This window comes from Cibotium barometz, chromosome 33 (assembly GCF_041138505.1).
Source record: "Cibotium barometz isolate CiBa-2024 chromosome 33, ASM4113850v1, whole genome shotgun sequence".
Classification (NCBI taxonomy): Eukaryota; Viridiplantae; Streptophyta; class Polypodiopsida; order Cyatheales; family Cibotiaceae; genus Cibotium; species Cibotium barometz.
The window spans coordinates 15798101-15817294 of NC_141078.1; the positions used below are offsets into that span (position 1 = coordinate 15798101).

Consider the following 19194-nt stretch of genomic DNA (forward strand, 5'->3'; position numbering starts at 1 on the left):
AAGTTTACTTATGCTTTTTTAAGCGGATAGGAGGAGAAGAAATGGAAAAAATAATAAAATTATGTCGAATAACATTTATTGAGAAGGTGGAATATAGTAAAAAAAAGATAGTAAAAGCAACATTTACAAGTGTGTGAATATATATATCTATATCTAATATATAGATATTAGACATATCTATCTCTAATATATAATATCTATATCTAATATATAATACATATTACAAAATATAGATATATTACCATTTTCTTTTTTAACAGGAAATGGCGATTGGGCGGATTTATCCATGGGCGATGCATGCATACATACATGCTACATGATCAGAGCATGATACCATGCACATACATACCCTGCCAGTGCACTTGCACGTGCGCATGCCTAAGGGCCCCGTCACGTGGGGCGTGGCCGTACAAGGTGTGAGCTGGCCGTGATGGTATGACGTGGCAAGTGAAGATTGGGTACCGCAGCCCGGTGTTGCAGGTGGGTACGACGTATAACGACGTAGAGATACGAACGCACACGTATACGGCACCCTTTTATACAGGGTCTTCTTCCTGACTCCCTAGGTTGGTAAAAGGCCTGCTGCGGGCCACCACAAATTATAGCTACTTATAATAAGTTGAAAATAACTATATTATAAATACTATTTTAATAATTATTTTCCTCCTCCTCCCCATTTTTCTGAAATAAAATACTGTTCTCTCTGTTACTGTTTTAGCTCACTTCTTACTTAGCCATGCAAAGCTACTGAAATAACCTTGTTTTTTTTAAAAAAAAAAGGCAAGGCTAGTTTCTGATTTTAAGCCCTCCCCCCCCTATATACTAAGCTTTTTACATTCTTCTGTATTGTTTGTTTTTCTTATTTTTCTCATCTCTCTCTCTCTCTCTCTCTCTCTCTCTGTGTGTGTGTGTGTGTGTGTGTCTGTCCCTCTGTGTGGTGTCTTTCATTTCTTATTTTTATTTTTATTTTTTTGGGCATTTTGTCATGTAATAGGAAGTGTTGGACTTTCTTGGGTATTATTATTATTTTCATTTGGAGCTCAATTTCTTTCAAATTGTGTGTGTGTGTGTGTGTGTGTATTGATGGGTAGTGGTTGTGTTGCAACAGTAGAGATGGCCCAACACAATAAAGCCCAAGACTGTTCAGGGGCTCACCTCTTCTACAAAAAAAGATCATATGCATGCTATCCTTCCTTACAATTTCAGGTCAAGTTTTTGCACTGCAAAGCACTGCTTGCCACAGCCCCATAATTGAATCCAAGGTGAGCAAATCTACAGTACATCTTGCTAATAAATTCAACCATTTTGGCCCTTTCTTTTGCAGCTATTTTTCCTGGCTTTGTTTACATGTTTTGCATGCCAAAGTAAGTGTATTCTTTAATTTTATGCCCCCCACAATGCATCTGCCTTTTGGCTGAAGAGAGAAATTATGGCTTGAGTGCAGGAATTGTTGTATTTTTTCCCTGATTTCTCAGAAGATTTTTTTTCTTTAAAGGGGGGGTGGAGGGTTTCTAGCCATGGCGGACAAGTTTTCTTTTCCCAGAAGAAGCTCCAACTTCAATCTTCCAACAACAAAACGAAACTCAGAAGGGTAGGCGCCTTGTATTTGCTTAATTTCTGCTTTAATTTGATGCATTTTTAAGTCTAATTACATGCTAATATTTTGCATCATGAGCATTGGAAATTATATTTTTTGATGCCTTTATTCAAGGTTTAATTACTTGTCAATGCGTAATAATTCTTGCTGCGACTTAAATTGGCCTTTGGAACACTATCAAACTGATCTATTTGGTGCATTATTATTATCACCACCACCGCTACTATTATCAATATTATCATTGCTGCCTTTAATTATGGCTTAATGATTCATCATATGCCTTAATTGTTTTACTGTCTTGTGTAATGCAATGTTGGCTCCGCCAAAATATTGAAAATTTGTGAGCACAATTGAAGCTTGCATTTCAATAGAGTCAAAATCAAGAATCGACTGCATTTGATAAGTATTTCAAATTTTTGAAAATACAAAAATAGGGTTTTTTTAATAAAGGCTTTGGGTTTGAAAATTTATGGCAGGAATAATTTCTCCTCAGAAGTACAAAGTGACATCATTTTGAATGTTGATGGAGTTGCCTTTTCTCTTCACAAGGTATTTTTTATTTTAAATTTTTCTTTTTTAGGGAAGGGACACTGTATTTGGTATATTTGATTGATCTATAATTTAAGTAGTAAATTCTGCTTAGCATTTTTTATTGCAGGTATTTGGAAAAATTGATTGTGTAAAATATGGGGTTTTAAAAGCTCCTTGAATCTACAATGCTTAAGTATCTAATCTTTCTTAGCATTTTAACTGTGGATTTGATGCTTCTTGGCTACATTCCAATTGGATACTTATTTTACTCGATCATATTTGTAAGTATTTGGCATATTGATAGGGAGTTTTTGGAAGCTCCTTAGATTTCTAATGCACAAGTATTCAATATTTCTGAGCATTTTTAAGTGGATTTTTGAATTTTTAATTGGATAGCTAAGGCCCTTGACCATAGTTATGACCCGTGATCATATAATGAGTACAATTTGTTTTCTGAAAGTATGATGACTACATTTTTTTTGGAGATCATATGACTACAACTTTTAATTGGATAATTATGGCCCTTGATCATATTTATATTCATATCCATATACATATTCATACTCATATTTATATTTTTGTGTACATTTATATGCATATTCATAGTCATAATTTAAAACAATATTTATAAAGTTGTTTTCATATCATATTTCATGTGCAGAGTTGATGATGCTTATTGTTGTCAAAAAATGCAGTTTCCTCTCATGACAAGAAGTGGGAGGATCAGAAGGCTTGTGGGGGAGGAGCTCAAACAAGCCGACTCCATCATGAGTTCCCCTGTGATAGAGTTCTCAAACTTCCCCGGAGGCCCGGACATCTTCGAGCTAGCAGCCAAGTTCTGCTACGGGATAAACTTTGAGATCACGACAGCCAAGGTCGCCTGCCTCCGCTGTGCGGCCGAGTTCCTCGAGATGACAGACGATTACGGCGAGGAGAACCTCATCAGCCGGACAGAAGCTTTCCTGAGTGAGGTAGTGTTCAAGAGCCTAGACAAATCCGCAGAGGTTCTGCACTCATGTGAGGCCATCCTGCCATTGGCCGAGGAGGTGAGGATGGTGAACCGATGCATCGATGTGGTGGCATCGAAGGTGTGCAGCGAGCAGCAGAAGCTGTCTAGTTTACTCCGAATGGAAGGCAGCAACTCGGGCCGGTGGAACCACGACAACCACGACACTGTCGCCACCTCTCATTGGAATCAGGACGGTGATGCTACCCCTCATCAGCCTTCTTCATCTGTCAAAGCCAAGGTGGAATGGTGGGCGGAATACCTCTTGCCGCTCCGAATTGATCTTTATCAACGAGTTTTTGCTGCCATGAAGGCCAGTGGTCTAAGAAGTGAGAGTTTAGCAGGCTCCCTCATGCACTATGCGCAGACCTCATTGAAATGCCTAGCAAATCAAAGTACAAAGCAAAGCAATGTGTTGCCGGCAACAATGGCAACAACAGCAATTAGATTCAAAACAAAGCATCACTTGGATATAAGCTTTGGCAATAGCCCCAAGTCCATACAGCAGCATGAGCAGAGAATCCTTGTAGAGACCATTGTGAGCTTGCTTCCTGTAGAGAAGAACACCTTCCCAACAAATTTTTTGCTGTCCTTGCTAAGGAATGCCATTGTTTTGGACACAACGGTTGCCTGCAGGCTTGATTTAGAACGGAGGATTGGACTACAACTGGAGCAAGCCACGGTGGATGACCTCCTCATCCCAGCTTTGTCACCACATGCAGGGGACGCTATGTTTGATGTTGATGTGGTCCATAGAGTTCTTATGACCTACTTGCAGCAAGAGGAGAAGGTCAACCACGAGCATTTCAGTCTTAACATGGCAGCCAGTGACAATGACGATCTGATTGGCTCCCCAAGCTCCCAAAAGGGGATCACCAAGGTTGCTAAAGTGATGGACATGTATTTGGCCGAGATCGCTCCAGACCCAAATTTGAAGGCCTCCAAATTCGCCTCTTTGGCGGAGCAATTGCCGAGCTATGCCCGGGTGCTTGATGATGGCCTCTACCGGGCAATCGACATCTTCCTTAAGGTATGGCCCATGAATGGCTACCTTTTTGCGTCACTATGAGGGGAAGCCTTATGGAAAAACAATTTATGCTAATTATTCTTTGTTTGAAAATAATCAATCATTCTTGTGTTGGAAATCGGAGAGGAATGCAGGCATGTTTATCCTTATAAGAACTTTTTGCAGGCTCACCCCACTTTGTCGGATGTCGAAAGGAGGAAGATTTGTAAAGTGCTGGATTGTCAAAAGCTCTCCAAAGAGGCATGTATTCATGCCGCCCAAAACGAGCGGCTACCTGTACAGGTTAGTATGGTAAACAAAGCCTCCTGGGGCTTTCATTATTCACCTAAGAAAAACAAACCAAAACCCTTCACTTTTGAACTCAGAATTTGCATAGCATCATGCATCCATGTACTCACAATTCAAGTTTTACATGTAACAACCTATACAAGTTTGCAACCATTGGTGTAGATGGTGGTGCAAGTGCTCTACTTTGAGCAGATCAGGATGAGAAATGCTATGGGCGGGGGAGATGACACCCATCATCATCCATTCTATCACCAGGAATCTGGACCAGGGAGAACCTTTACAAGTCGGCATCTCTTCAAGACAAGCGGCATTGTTTCACCCAGGCTCGACACCTATTCAAGCCTTCGACGAGAGAACCGAGAACTTAAGGAGGAGGTGGCAAGATTGCAGGTGTGCTAGGAGAGCTCTTTTTTTCTACTAAGGATGGTGAAAGAAATTAAAATAATTGGGGTGAGAAGGTCTATCTAAGGGTAAACCACTAAGCTTATGAGTAAGGTTTAGCTATGTTTATATAGAAGGTTTGGAATCAAGAGCGAAACTTATAATACATCTGAGCTTATTGAAATTTTATAAATTTATCAACTTAGCCTCTGGGTTTTTTAGCTATCAAGGATGCACTGCATGTGGATGAGACTTATGGCACATCTAACCTCAATGTAAAAGCATAACCAAAACCATTGAAAAATTATGAGTTTGAGTTTCAAGTTCTAGAAGCTTCTTCACACATTGCCTGCCCACCATAAGACATGAAATCACCCGTCCATCCACTTCTTGTGGTTGGGATGGGCCCTGGTGTGTGTGTTAAGGCTCTAGAGTATGAATTGCCTGTTGATGCCTATTAAAAGGTCACATCAAAATCATTAGATTTATTTCTAGTTGTAACAACTCATGGGGGCATAAGATGGCCGGTCCATCCATAACTTGCAGTTTGTGTAAAAGTCCATTGTTTAAATACCTTCAAGGTTTTTTTTTAATGCTTAAGAAAATAAATTTGCACATGGGATGATTGATCTTTTCTTTGCTCCATAGCTTCGACTTGCAGAGCTCCAAAAAGAGAATGTAGCACTCAAGCAAGATGCAGATAAATTAACAGGCGCAAATGGGAACTCTGGCCGGTTCTTCTCCTCGGTTTCCCGGCGGCTTGGCAAGATGAACCCCTTCTCATCCAAACCCAAAGAAACTATGAAGCGGTCGGAAACTCGCTTTCCACCAAGACAAAGGCGCCATTCTGTATCTTGACAAAGTCGTACCCATACACCTCTCTCATCTATTTGATTGATCGAAATGATAGCTTTACTTCACGTTTGCTAGGCTGAATACCTTTGCCTTGAAGGGATTGTTGTTACCACTACTTTGTCTACCCTGGAAGTTAGCTTCATAAAATAAAGAATAAGTGCATTTCCTTCACACACAACTAAAGACTGGGAATGAGATTTCAATGCACCTTTTACCTGGTCCAGCAAGGTAGGTCAACATGCGTTATGAACTCTGTTGATAAAAAAAACTTTTGCACGTGTTGTTAAGATGCTCTTTCTCCTTGAATCATGTGTTCACCATTATTTTTTTTGTGCAGCAAAACATGGGTAGCTTATGCCAATATAAGACAAACCACCAGATTCTATGGATATTGCTTCCAAGGTTGTAAAATGAGGGTGGGACACAAGGGCATATGCACATGCATACAAGCATCATTCAGATGCCTTGTCTCAGGGCCCAGCGTTGACAAATGCATTCCCGTGCTCAAAATAAATTGCCGAACTGCCCCTAATCTCAATCATTACTCTTTAGCAAATACTGTCAATAACTCTTTTTTATGGATCAAGCCAACAAGAGGATAGGTCCAAATTCTGTACCTATGTGGAATCAGTTGTGGATGTCATCTTAACACTTTGCAACTTCAGTAGGGCTAATATATTTGAGTGACTAGGCTCTTCACCAGTAAGGTTGTTTGCATACAACTAGCATACTATCAAGGGGAATGTGTGTGACCTTCCCATCAAAAGTCCCTAGATTTTACCAAAGTTTGGTGCACTGCAATGATTTTTGGCTTGGCTTGAAAAGGTAGCAATAGTGATGGTTTAAGCCAAACATGTTTGGCTTTAGCTCAAATTAAATTTGATTTTTCAATGCTAGCTTTTTTTCACTTAAGAGGGTGATTCACTTCAATAATACTATAATTTTGCCAACCATTCTTTCTTAAATGAGTGATTCCCTTCTGACACTATAATGTTGTCAACCATTCTTTCATAAACGAGTGATTCCCTGTAACGTTTATGCTCATAATCTCTCTCTCTCTCTCTCCCCAAAGTACCAGAGATCTGTCTCTTGCTTAAATGAAAGTTACGGCTTAGTGCCTTCACTACTGTGCTAATCTCTTAAGGAAACTCACTTTCAAAGAATGGGTTCAATTGCAAATCCTTTAATCCTTTAGACAGAGAACTTGAAGATTGATTGATATATATGGTGGATGCACCACCAAAGAAAAAGGCAAACGAAATGAAACTAGAATTTCAAGTGCTGATTTCACCCTCATGAGCATGACAAGAATTCAAGGAGTTTGGGAGATTTGACAAAAATTCTAGTGCTAGTCTAACCCTCATGAGTCCAACAAGAATCTTGAGGAGTTCAGAAGGGAGATCTGACAAAATTTGAGGGCGTTTGTCAAATGAAGGCCAAGACATGGTAGCATGTTGTCATGTACTCAAGCTTGAGCTAACTATTAGGCAAGATCCAAGGATGAGTATGTGCATATTAGAGTAGTTTTGGCAGCCCCATAGGCTCCTAGAGGTGCTTAGGAGATGCACCAATTGTTGGAATATTTATTGAGCACAATTTGAACATTTTTGGCAACCTTTTGAGGATATTTTATGACCTAAAAATGGATTGTCGACTTGAATGTTACTTGGCTTGAGATCCATAGATATAGGAATGTCAAGAATCATGCACGTGCATGCAAAGATAGAGGTTGTAGTGCCAAGACCAGGGGCTAGAGAGGAAAGGCCAAAGGCAGTAGTAGCCAAGGTGTACCTAGATCACTAGAGAAGCTGTGAATTTAGTAAGACATCTTTTGGTATGCGTCAGTAGTCAGGCAAGCATGAGTTGGATTTGAATTCACATTCAAGAAGCATCTTTTATATATGCAACATATGGTACGTTCGGGTCACATCTCGTCTCTCTTCTCCTTTGTGTTTCCTAGATCATTAGGATCATTGTATATCTAGTTTGCTAAGTATTAATTACGTGTTTAAGTCTTCATGGTTAGCACTCACGACATTGATATGAAAGCGTCTAGGTCAACTAGGGCTAGATGTTCCGTAAGGGTTTGTGTTTTTATATAGGCAACCAAATTAGAATTTGCATCTTTACAGTGGCTAGCACTTGTGTGACAAAGCAAAGCCTTTTTGCCTTACAAATCCCCCAATGGCTCGCCATGACTAAGCCACACCATGGATCACTATATGATTATCAATACCCAATGTCCATAAAAAAAATGAATAATAGGCACTACATAATTACATGACTGGCCCACATATGTGCCCCTTGATAAAAACTCTAGAGAAATGAACTTCACAACCCTTGTAAATTCAACTATTACCACGACATAGGAGAGGAGCTCACACAAATAAAACACAGAGAAGTGCAAGCTGGAAAACAACTAAGAAAGCTAGAAAAAAGAAGGCAATGTTCCTTGAGAGGCATGCTCTCAAAATGTGAGATATGATGGGGCCAGCTCTGGGTAGTTTTCCTCCGATTTCATTCAAACTACCTCCGATTTCATTCTAGTAATCCACTACAATGGTTGAGTGTTGATGGTCTTGAGTTACCACTTGTATTAACCATACAGGTATGTAATCCTGTAAAAAGAGTATGCTTAGTGTATCCACACGCACAGTTTTCTAGTTCTTTAGTTTTACATTGTCAATTGTGAAGCATTATGGTGTCCAAGTTGCAGATAATATTTGTTCACAAGGAAATTTCTTTCATTGCTACAAGAAGACCCTTCGGTATAACGTATAATAAAGAGAGGAAGCCCAAAATCAAAGAACATCCCAGTAGCAAGAATTCCATGTCTTCATTACATGGATGTGTACTTGAGATCTGATAGAATTTGGGAAGAAATCTTCATTTCATATAGTAAATGTATGTTACATACAGTTAATGAACACAACACATTCCCACAATTGTGTGCACACAAAGCTTGAGTGAGGGCCATGATATTGAGGGATGACTATCCCACCCAAATTTATGAATGCTTAGGAAGGCACACCCAATCTCAATTTAGATACCAATAAGACTTTTAAGGACTGAGGGGGGGATCATCCACCCTAATGTCCAAAAAAACTCCACATTACATTACAAGCATACTGTCAAACCTTGGCTTTTAGATCAGCAAACACCATGCCCTTGGGATGGATTGTGACAAGGTCCGCATGCCCTAGCTCAAGTGGTAACATCCTGGCTTGCCAATATGCAGGTCCAGGGCTCAGGCCCTAGCACCTTAACATCATGATAAATGAAAATGGGCACGTGCACTCAGGCAAAAGAATTCCTAACATCCATAGGCAAAAGAATTCATAACATCCATGTGTTCAGCTTGTTTGCAATTATTGTTGAAGTTTCCTAATAAAACCAATCTGCAAGCCTGTATACAATGAAACACAACTATCCAGTTCACTCAATTTTTTGTGTGTGAAGTTGAGACATGATGTGTCACGTATGCCCACATGCCTTCTTTTGACTTATGGGTCGATTCCACCTCACAAGAACTTTACATCAACCCTTTGGAGTTGAACACTGTCTGAATAAAGTCCCACACACTTTCTTGACATCACCCCTCGGGGTCAAGGACTCATCAGAAGATCATACACCCCACCTTTAAAGACTCAATGACTTTACCCTATCCTTGAAGACGCACTTCTGTACACTGACATAACATCCACTTCATTCCTCGTCTACTTCTTCCCCATCCTCTTCTTCTTCGGGTTCTTCCCCTATGCCTTGTAGTAGTGCCTCCACGTCCTCACCCAACTCCTCCAAGCGAGCCCTCAGCTTCTCTACCTTGCTTTCCTCTTGCCCAAGACAAACAAGCAGATCATTCATCTCTGTTTCATTCTCTTTTTGCGCTTCACGCCTTCCCTCTTCCTTAGCTGCCTCCAGCTCACTTGGGCTCAACCCTGTTGTTGCCATTCCTTGCGTAATACTTCGGAGATTCCTCACCTCCATATCTAGGTGGTAATTTTCTTGCTCAAGGCTATTGTAAGCATCAGATAGACTCTTGAGATCCGCTTCATGCTTTGCAGCCAGCTGCTTGTAATAAAAAACCTCCGATTCCTTCTCATTTTGCTTTCTTTCCATGTCTTTGAAGGTGTGCTGATGCTCTTGAATCTGTTGTTTCAAAGCTTCAAGCTCTACTCTAGAGGCAAACAGCTCTTTAGGATCCCTTGAAGGGCCAGGATTACTGACTTTCTCAGTTAGCAAATCCACATTACCTCCTTTACTCACAAGCTCTTCAGCCAATGTAGCATTCCTAGATATTATTTCCTGTTGAAAAAGTATACAAATCACTCATTAATTACCTCCACACGCACCCGCACCGGCACATCCGAGACTCTACAAATTTGGATGAACAAAATAGAAGCTGAATTAAAAACACAAACCTGCATTTCCATAGCTTGCTTCTGCATCAAAGCTTGCAGCCTTCCAATGTAATCAGCTTCGCTTTCTCCGTCTTTCCTGTCACAAAGTGATGGCAGAAGACTCGTCTTGGATTTCGGGTGGCTGAATAATTGGATAATCCGATCCCTTACAACAGGATCCAGTTTCTGGACCAGCTTTACAAACTCTGCATCATAAAAAGTAGTCACCACAAGCTCGGCAGAAGTCTCAGACTCCTCATCCTCTTGCAGTCCATTGGTTGGACCCGATTCATCCCCTGAGACAACCGCCACCGCTGCTGACCGCGTCAAAGGTTTCGGAAGCCTGGAAGTTGAGGTGGCTGACAAGAACATTGCATTGGTTTGAAGGGCCTCCCACCTTGCAAAATATGCGCTAATACCAACTCGCTGGCTGATAACATCTACTACCACGGAAGCACTCTGTGTGCTATCTAGACCTGCATTGTATACTATACACTCTCCTAAGAGTACAGCTGCTAGACCACTCACATGGACACTTGCTGGAGAGTCTGAACTAGTTAACAGTTCAACTATATATGGTAAATGTGCTGCAGGCTCCAGCAAGGAGGCAACAGCTCTAGGACAATCAGCAAGCCATGTTACTAGAAGGCGTAACAAAATTGGCTGTAGCCACATTTTGCCATCCTGAGGTGTCTGTCTGTGGTGTGCCAAGCTTTCTGCATGTGATTGTGCCGCTGCTGCTGCAAGATACCTCATACATCGAGACATTAAATGCTCTGGAGCAACCAAAGGAGATGCCGAGATTTCGAGAGGGATTTGCAAGACCTACGGAGATGCAACACTTTTAACATTGGTTTATGGTTAGGAACAGGAAACCTCCTGCCCACCCATGCAGTCGCTGACAAGCAAGAGGGAAAACAAGAGCGAGAGAGAGAGAGAGAGAGAGAGGTGTTTACCTTTTCTTTGCAATCAAGATTGTCCTTCAAAATGTGCGTTAGAACGCTTATAGCCCTGCAACCAGCCTGCATCATGGTACAGCAATTAGAAATTTGGACAAATTTTATGTTTGACAACATGATCTGTATCTCTCATTATCTTTGTAATCACATACAGACAGCCTATGGTAGAACATCTGCAGTTTTTGATCTCATAGACCATCTTCCATCTCCACAAACAAGCAAACATTCCTCCCTACATGAACTTCCAGAGTGGCAATCCATTGAAAGCAACCCCCCACCCCCCCAAAAAAAAAACCCATCTCAAGAATGGTAATTTATGCAGGGGAAATCTTCATGTCATAATGATTTATAAGGGAAACTTGATATAACCGGGAGGGGGGGGAGGTGGGGGGGGAAGGAGGGGAAACTTTGTGTTTGTGTGTATGCGCATGTTCTTTTGTTTGTTGTTCTCTTTTTGTGCTTTGTGTTGTGTGTGTGTGTGTTGGGGTGGGGGCGGGACTGACTTTGTGTTTGTGTGTATGCGTATGTTTTTTTGTTTGTTGGCAATCAAGTAATTCAATTAAATACCTCAAGATCCTTTTGCCCGTTGCTTGAATTAAGTGCATGAAGAAGCATGCTGCATCACCAAAACCAGCATTCAATGGCCAGATCATTGTGACGGCGCAAGAATACCAGCTCAATTATTGTGCTATTTGAATGTGCTTTACCTCCCAAAGGACATGTGCTTATTGGCCTCCAGCATTCTGCTTCCGCTTGTATTAGACTCAGGTGAAGGTGTGATGGTTGAAGCCAGCACGATTTGTCCTTCTGGATTCCCCTGATGAGGTTACATCAAAGAATTTAGCCATGATAATGCTGTAAAGTGACCAAAACCGTGCACAAAATTGAAAACATATCCAATTACCTCACAAAAGCATTTAATAGCATACTCAGCAGCAATGCATTCACCCGGATCAGATGTGTGCAACAATACACGAAGGACACCATGAAGTGCTGGCTCTCCATCCGGTTCCTCCCCTATTATTTTTCTGCCAAGGATTTCACTGTTCCTGGAATGACCGTGAACAAGATCACCTATGCACCTTAGGGCCTGCCCTCCCAAACAAAGTCACAAAACAACATATGAGATCATAAAGACAACAGTCGACCTTTTCTGGACAAAAGTTAAACCATAAAAGACTGTAATATGTACATATGCCATGATGAAACAAGTAATATCTTGATGAACTTTATTAATTAATTGTTAATTAATAATCAGTATAGTAGTTGAAGTAAGAAAGAACCTTAATGAGTAAAAGGCTGTTAGCATACTAGTCCTCTCAGAGGTTAGGAAGCTAACCTTGCCCACCAATGGTGACAATGCCTTGTGTACACTGTAAACAGATGGTTCGTGTGCATTGTGGGTTCACCATGAAATGAAAGAAGCCACTCCTGCGATATCACATGTTGGGGCCATCCACCAAGTTACAAAGACCTTGGATTCAAGCTTTTCCACACTCCAAATGTACGAATTGGAATGGTGTTTTCAGGCCCAAGATTCTCTACAAAACCTGCAGAGGCAACCTGCTTAGCTGGAGGATGTGCATCATTAGCATAACTTTGCAAGGCCTCTCCCTAGATGCACTACAACCAAGACCACAAGTGTTGTAAGACCCCTCCCGAAGATCACCTAATACACAAGCTATACATAGGGGAACAACTCGATGCAATGATCCTCAGGACGACTGGGTGGGAGCTGCAGTGGGAGATCATCCTTTAGCATGATGTCTTGAAACTATGCTAGAAGACCATCCAGTTTTTGCTTCAAAGGGGTTGCTGACTGAATAGTAGACTACTGGCTACGGACATAAATCAACGCACACTCCACTCCTTTTCTAATAGCTCATTGGGCATGGATGTGCGAGCTGAGTGGAATATCTGGAATGCTCCTATCCCCATGAATCATGACAGGCTCAGGAAAACCATCAACAATAGTGAAAGTGTCTTGCCTCCAATCACGAATGGGTGCATAATCCCTAAACCATTGAATTCTGAGAATCATATCACACCGCAAAAGAGGTGAGACAATGAAGTCTCGTTGAAATGTGGCCTTTTGAACCACAAATGAGTATTGTTAAGCCTTTCGAGAAATGTAAGTGCACAGATCGGGTGTGAAGTTGTGAACCCGTCCACGTCCAGATGATGGGGTACAAGTATCTTCTTAGCCAACGGAGGAGAAATGGCATCCTCAGAGCTGCCACTCTTACCCCCCTTAAACGCGGTACCCACAGTGGTATTTGACAATAAGCAGGAGGGTGAAGTTGAGGAGCAAAATAAAGCCCTCATTCTGTTTGCTCTTCTAGTTGGAGATATCCACCAACGATGACCTCCTTGGCCTTTTCCTCAGGTGTTTTCTTAGGCGTGAAGTTTTTATCCTTCTTGCCTCCTAAAGCTCTGGGATTCTTTCTTATTGTCTTTGCTATTTTGAGCTCCCTTCCCCCGCTGAGATGATGACTGTTGGGTGGTGGATGACTGTTGTTGGGATTTGGAGCTAGCCTGAATCTGCTTGGGCTTACCTCTGTTTAGCATCAATTCTTGATTCTCACCAAGGGTGAGAGCCTTGTCATAGGACTGTGGCACAAAATTACGTACAGTAACCTAATGTTAGTATCCAGACCTCTAATAAATTGTTTCAACTTATCCTTCTCAGATGTACCTAACTATTGTGTTGGTGTGACAATTTGTTAGATATGTCAGCACGGGTGACGCATTTTGGGAGAGTCTGTAAAACTCATCCTCAAGGTTGGTCAAGTACTATGGAGGTAGATACCGTTTTTTGAGATCGTACACAAAGGTGTCCCATACGTACTACGGAGCCCCTACTCGACCAATCCTACCACCAGGTGACTGCTTTGCCCGAAAGGTAAGGTGCTGCCAAGTGGACTCGATTGCTAGGATCTAAAAGCTTAGCCAATGGAAAATATGCTACAAACCGATGAATGAATTGCATTACTACAACATGATCACACTTTATTATACTTTACTAAAGTTCGGTTGAGCTCGTATGAAGGTGGTGGTTGGGTGGTCGAGGAACTTGTTCCGTGGTGTGCCAAGGTAGGAAGAAGAGAACACATTCGCCTAAATAGCACCTATCAACTGTTGGTTTTGGAGTTGCATAGTGTCACATTCAAGAATGCTATCACTTTAGGGTAGCCAAGTTGGGTTACAACCTGCAGCTCTGATACCAATGTAGCATGCAATAGATTGATCGTTGTAACGCGCAACAAAGCCTTCTTTATATCCGTGAGTTTATGCAATTCCACTTTGAGAGAGAAGGGAAGAGAGAGAGAGAGAGAGAAGATAGATAGTCGACACAGTATTGGTCCCAATTATCCACTGAAAGCCCCCTCCCCCCGTGCGCCCCCCCGGGGGGGTGTATATTTCTTTCGAGAACTTTGTACAATGGGTATGAAAGATGACCGGGGACTGCCAAACGCAAGGACGAAGTAGACTGAACACAGGCTGAACCAGATGCTATCCAAACTCCTTTGAATAGCTCTTCGATGACCACTATGCAAACCCAAAACTGAGGAATGCATATATGCTGGCTGAATGCTCAAGAATGCTGTTCGCGGAGGCCTTGGGGCTGTAGCACACTAAGGTGCTAAATGCTGAATGTATGTGCAAGAAGCCGGAGGCTCTAGGCACACATAACTGCTTGAGAACTGCTGAATACTGATTTTATGAATGATAATTTTAGCTGAGAACTGAGAGCTTGCTTTTATATGCATGTATGCTTCTGGTTAGTGAGCTGAGAGGCTGTCAGCCTGTTTTATGGACAAATAAAATGCTAAACAGCAGCATTTAATGCTGCACAAATTATTGCCTTGTTAATGCTGGCCAACTGCAATCTCTCCATGACCTGCTGCTGAGTGATGTTTAGGCTGGCCGCATGGATGCTCCCTAATGCTGTCAGCTAGTTCTATCTACTGTCCAGGGCTGTAAACAGTCCCCAAACAGGCTGCTGACTGAGGCTATGGCCTTTGGCTGGCCCATAGGCATGCTTTAACATGCATCTAGCCTCTACGTGCTTGCTAATGCAATTTATAAAGCCAAGGTTGACTTTTACATGCATCTATCTAATAAATTCTCCAAGTGGGTAAGAGGATTGACCATAGTCACAAGGGACGGGGGACGGTGGACGGGGATGGGACGGGGGACGGCCATAAGTAGGGAACGGGGACGGGGGTGGGGAATGGCACTCAAAAAATATTTTTTTAAAAGTTTTTCTACTCTACACTTATTCTACTTTGGAAGTACACCAAAATGAGCACAAATTTACACTAAAATGGTAAGCTTTTGAGTCATATTAACAAAATACGCCAATCAAAGAGTGAAGGCATTCACGGTTGATTGTATTAATAATTAAGTAGATACAAAATGAGTCATGACTCAAGAGTCAGGACTAAGCCTTAAGGAGGCAGAATACATGGACGGACTCAAATGAGTCAATGACAAAAAAGTGCTAAAGTCTAGAGGCTAGAGGCTAGAGCTAAGTAGTAAGGCCCATGAATCATGATCCATGAATGATCATCCACGTGTAGTGCTCGCCTCATGGTCATGGGTAGCTTGTGCAATCCTCAGTCTCATTCTCGCTGGCATGCTGCTCTTGCACCTCATCCTCTTGTTGCTCTTCTTGTTGACTCATCCCCCACTCGGTGAAGGGATTTGCCTTCTTGGTCACGCTCTTGCAAAGCATTCGCAAGTTCGCGCTGATGATGAAGACAAGGTCATTGGCACACTCTACCCCAAGTCGGTTCCTCTTCCTAGAGGCAATGTGGTTGTAGGTACTCCAAAGTTGCTCCAAGCAAGAGGAGCTGACGGCTTGGCTAAGGCTCTACTAGCTCCAGTCCATCCGAACCAAAGTCCTCTCACCATAGAGCAGCACCAACTTTGGAGCGGTCTACCTGTGCATCATGACAGCCATAGGAGCCATGAAATGACCTGTACATGGAAAGCTGGTCCCTGATCTTGCGCCTAACCGATGCATCAGGCACAAGACGATCCAAGATGATCCTCCATCCAGCGCTCACCTCCCGGTCGCTCTCTTGCTTGTTGTCTTGGAATTCTGGGTCCACCACATAAACTGCTGCAAGCAATGGAGAGTAGTAGGAATTCCACCTTCCTAGACACAAGGCATGAATCTCCTCGTATCTGTCTTCATCAGGCACGAAGTCTTTCAACTTCTCTATCATGCGATCCATGGCCTCGTAGACCTTGCCTATGCATGGTTGCATAGCGTCTACAATCCTTAATAGGTGGACTATGGGCCTCACCATAGCATCTGTGGTCTTCACACGCTCCCACCAAGAGGCGTCATCCGCCTATAGCCTACACTCTTGGCCAATGTTTGTACGGGACTCTTGCATGGCGACAAACTCGTCGCTAAGAAAAAGCCCCCTCAAAGCACCGCTACAATCCTTCAACTGGCCCAACATGAGAAAGTTGTAGGCAAACCGGGTGTCGGAATATTTGAGAGGAGAGAGAGACGGGACCTCTTGTTGAACTCATGCCGAAGTCTTTGGTGGTTGAGGACAAAGGAGACCATGGTGTTGGCCTCCTCAATGAGCGAGCTGATCCATAGCAATGCCCGATGTGCTTGAGGAGGTTGTTTAGGCAATGAGCCATACAAAAGGACACTGTGACATGTCCATACATACCTTGGAGAATAGCTCCCGCCGCCCTATTGGAAGGCTCCCCATCCGCAACAAAGCCCACTACATGCTCGGGGCCAACGATCTCCATGGTGGAAGCCCACTCCGCTGCAAGCACATCCGTGCTCTTCCCGGTGCTGGATGCATCATGAGATGAGATGAAGTACATCTCTCCGCGGGAATATGCAACCACGCCGTGAATACTCCTCTTGCGGGTGTCACTCCATCCATCAACAATGAGGGAGACTCCGTTCCTCTCCCATTGCCGCTCGCACAAGCTCTCGGATGAGGGGGGACGTATAGGTTGAGCCATACTCCCCAATCTTCTTAACCATGACCTTGAAGTATTCCGACCTATTTAAGAAAGTAATTTACTAATGAGAAGGGGACTAGGATGATGAAAACATGAATGATGAATTGGCAATGATCGATTGCACTTACCTAGCTGCTTGAAAGGCAATGTGGTTGTGGAAGAAGAAGCGGGCCACCACCATATCCACCTCCTCCTTCAACTTGGGGTTCCAATTCCCCCCAAGTGTAGATTGTCGTCGTGGGCCACGTAAAGGTTGAGAGGCAGTGGAGATGGAGGGTGCCGGCGTCGTGGATGGAGTAACATTCCGACTTGATGGTGAAGGTTATGGTGTGCATGATCCCGATCCACCACATGACTCTATTGTAAAGGCTTGAGTTCCTCTCCCCATCGTCGCGGCCACTCGTGGTGTCCTTCTTGCCGCTTCAACCGCCTCGTAGACGCTAAGCTTGTCAAGAAGTTCCCGTCTCTTCTCGGGCGTGACATTCGTGCAAAACCTCACCTCATGCCCACTCTCATGCAAGAGGTGGGCTCACACTTTGTCGGCGCCACCCGTTTGCTGGTACGGGCAAAGCTTGCATGCTCATGGCCGAGAACCGCCTCCATGAGCGGATGGGGTGTAGTTAACCTCCTCCCACAATGTCCATCCCGTTGTCCTTCTACGGGAAGCCCCGGCACGTGAGGAGGATGCCATGGTTGAAGATGGCTTGACTCTTGAGCCTTGAGGAATGAGAGAGAGAGAGAGAGAGAGAGAGAGAGAGAGAGAGAGAGGCCTAGACTCTAGAGCCTAGAGGCTTGGAAGTTGGAAGACTCAAGAGGCTTGAGGGCGAGGTGAGAGAGAAAGAAAAGAAAGAAAGATTTTATTAACGTCTTCCAAAAGACCGAACTCGGCCTATGAGACAAATCGGAGTACCTGTATGGGGTATCCTCTGTCATCCCAACAAAATGAAAAAATACTGAACAAAAAAGCTGAATCTGGGTGTGCAGGGGATGGAGCTCTACTACTAGGAGAATACAAAGCTATATGCATGGAGTATACAATCATGATATGCAACCTAGCTAGCTCCATCCTGTACCATACTGGGGGTATAAAATGGTATACATCAGTGAAGGGGGTGTCCACAGCTCCCTGAAGAACATGCCTAGGTGTGCTCTGAAGCGAGCCAGTCGCTCCGCACCCCCTCTGTGAAACTGAGCTCTGATCTCTGTCATCTCTCTCTGGTATAGGCGTGGTGTCCGAAAGCCAGGTGTCCTCTGTCTCCTGCGGGCTCTAAGTGTCTCTGCTCTCTGGAGAGTAATTCCCTGCCGTGTAGGGGCTGGGAGGGGGATGGATCTCTGAAAAAATGTAGTAATCTGTGTCTGTCGCCCCCCCTCTGGAGCTGTCTGAGCCTGTAATAATGTCTCTCTGTGGCGCTGTATGTCTAGAATGTATCTCCCCAGTATGCGCTCGTCTGCTGTCTCAAAGATCTGGCGTAGGGAATGTGGCTCTTTGAATAAAATGGGATATCTCTCTCTGATGGCTGTATATGCTCTGCGTCTACATACATAATGCTCCTCACTCTCCACCTCCTCTCTGCACAATCTGCATACCCTCTCCTCTCGGGGGATCCGTGCTGCTCTGCCAGTCTCAATCTCCAATCGGTGTGATGAAACTCTGAGCTGACCAATAGCCACTCGAGAGCCGTGTGGTAAAAAGCCCTCCATGTATCTAGGCCTCTCTATAAATCCATCATCAGTGATACTCATGAAGTGATCTCTGTAGTATAGCATCTTCGGTGGAAGAGGTTGTGTAGGCGATATCCATGTCTCTCGTGTATAGAGCTGCCATAGATCTTGTCTCAATACTCTGTTCCTCTCACTATGAGAGAGACGGATATGTGGTGCATCCCTGTCATACTGGAATGGTGGTAGATGATCCATGTCTAGGCCATGCTGTGAGAACCAATGTGTGACCTGTGCATACCATGATCCTCTGTCTCCTGCCTCAGCCAGCTGTCTAGATGCCTCAAAAGCTCTGTATGACGATCTGTCCTGTGGCATCTCTCTGAATCTGTCTAGCAGGCATATAGTCTGAAATATGGCCTCTACCATCATAGGAGGCGCAGCAAACTCTGCTCGGATAATGTCATGAGGTACTGACGGTTTGC

The 19194-nt window shown here is 43.3% G+C and overlaps 2 protein-coding genes across 7 annotated transcripts in view; one reads left to right on the forward strand and one right to left on the reverse strand.

The window, feature by feature from the left end:
• The first annotated feature begins 663 nt into the window (after positions 1–663).
• On the forward strand, positions 664–6653 carry LOC147619343 (BTB/POZ domain-containing protein At5g48800-like). 4 transcript variants are annotated; one of them, XR_015261839.1, is made up of 10 exons: positions 991–1206; positions 1325–1364; positions 1496–1591; positions 2074–2146; positions 2824–4164; positions 4327–4443; positions 4612–4839; positions 5479–5695; positions 5870–5913; positions 6023–6653. XR_015261839.1 is itself a non-coding variant. In XM_086772969.1 (8 exons), exons 1-8 carry the CDS (start codon positions 1182–1184, stop codon positions 5686–5688), a joined length of 2130 nt encoding a protein of 709 aa, XP_086629095.1. In that variant the 5' UTR covers positions 991–1181; the 3' UTR covers positions 5689–5868. The 4 variants fall into 4 exon arrangements, 3 of the variants coding, with proteins under 3 accessions (XP_086629096.1, XP_086629097.1, XP_086629095.1); XM_086772969.1 differs by lacking the exons at positions 5870–5913; positions 6023–6653 and having other exon boundaries at positions 5479–5868; XM_086772970.1 differs by lacking the exons at positions 1325–1364; positions 5870–5913; positions 6023–6653 and having other exon boundaries at positions 664–1262; positions 5479–5868.
• Positions 6654–8982: 2329 nt separating this feature from the next.
• The window catches only part of GC6 (golgin Putative 6), a 57450-nt gene continuing 47238 nt past the window's right edge, over positions 8983–19194 (reverse strand). For all 3 annotated transcript variants that reach the window (XM_086772972.1, XM_086772974.1, XM_086772973.1), the window contains 6 exons: positions 11949–12134; positions 11752–11861; positions 11612–11660; positions 11042–11107; positions 10107–10910; positions 8983–9990 (listed from right to left, as the gene is read on the reverse strand). In XM_086772972.1, coding sequence (XP_086629098.1) covers positions 9391–9990; positions 10107–10910; positions 11042–11107; positions 11612–11660; positions 11752–11861; positions 11949–12134 — 1815 coding nt within the window. In that variant the 3' untranslated portion in view covers positions 8983–9390. The remainder of the gene's footprint in view (positions 9991–10106; positions 10911–11041; positions 11108–11611; positions 11661–11751; positions 11862–11948; positions 12135–19194) is intronic.

What these genes read in the sequence shown, in the direction of transcription:
- LOC147619343 (XM_086772969.1), top strand. Translation starts at nt 1,182, where the DNA reads ATGCTATCCTTCCTTACAATTTCAG. An exon ending in ATCCTTCCTTACAATTTCAG is followed by an intron (nt 1,207 to 1,324) that starts GTCAAGTTTTTG and finishes TTTCTTTTGCAG; the next exon opens with CTATTTTTCCTGGCTTTGTT. An exon ending in AGGAGGTGGCAAGATTGCAG is followed by an intron (nt 4,840 to 5,478) that starts GTGTGCTAGGAG and finishes TTTGCTCCATAG; the next exon opens with CTTCGACTTGCAGAGCTCCA.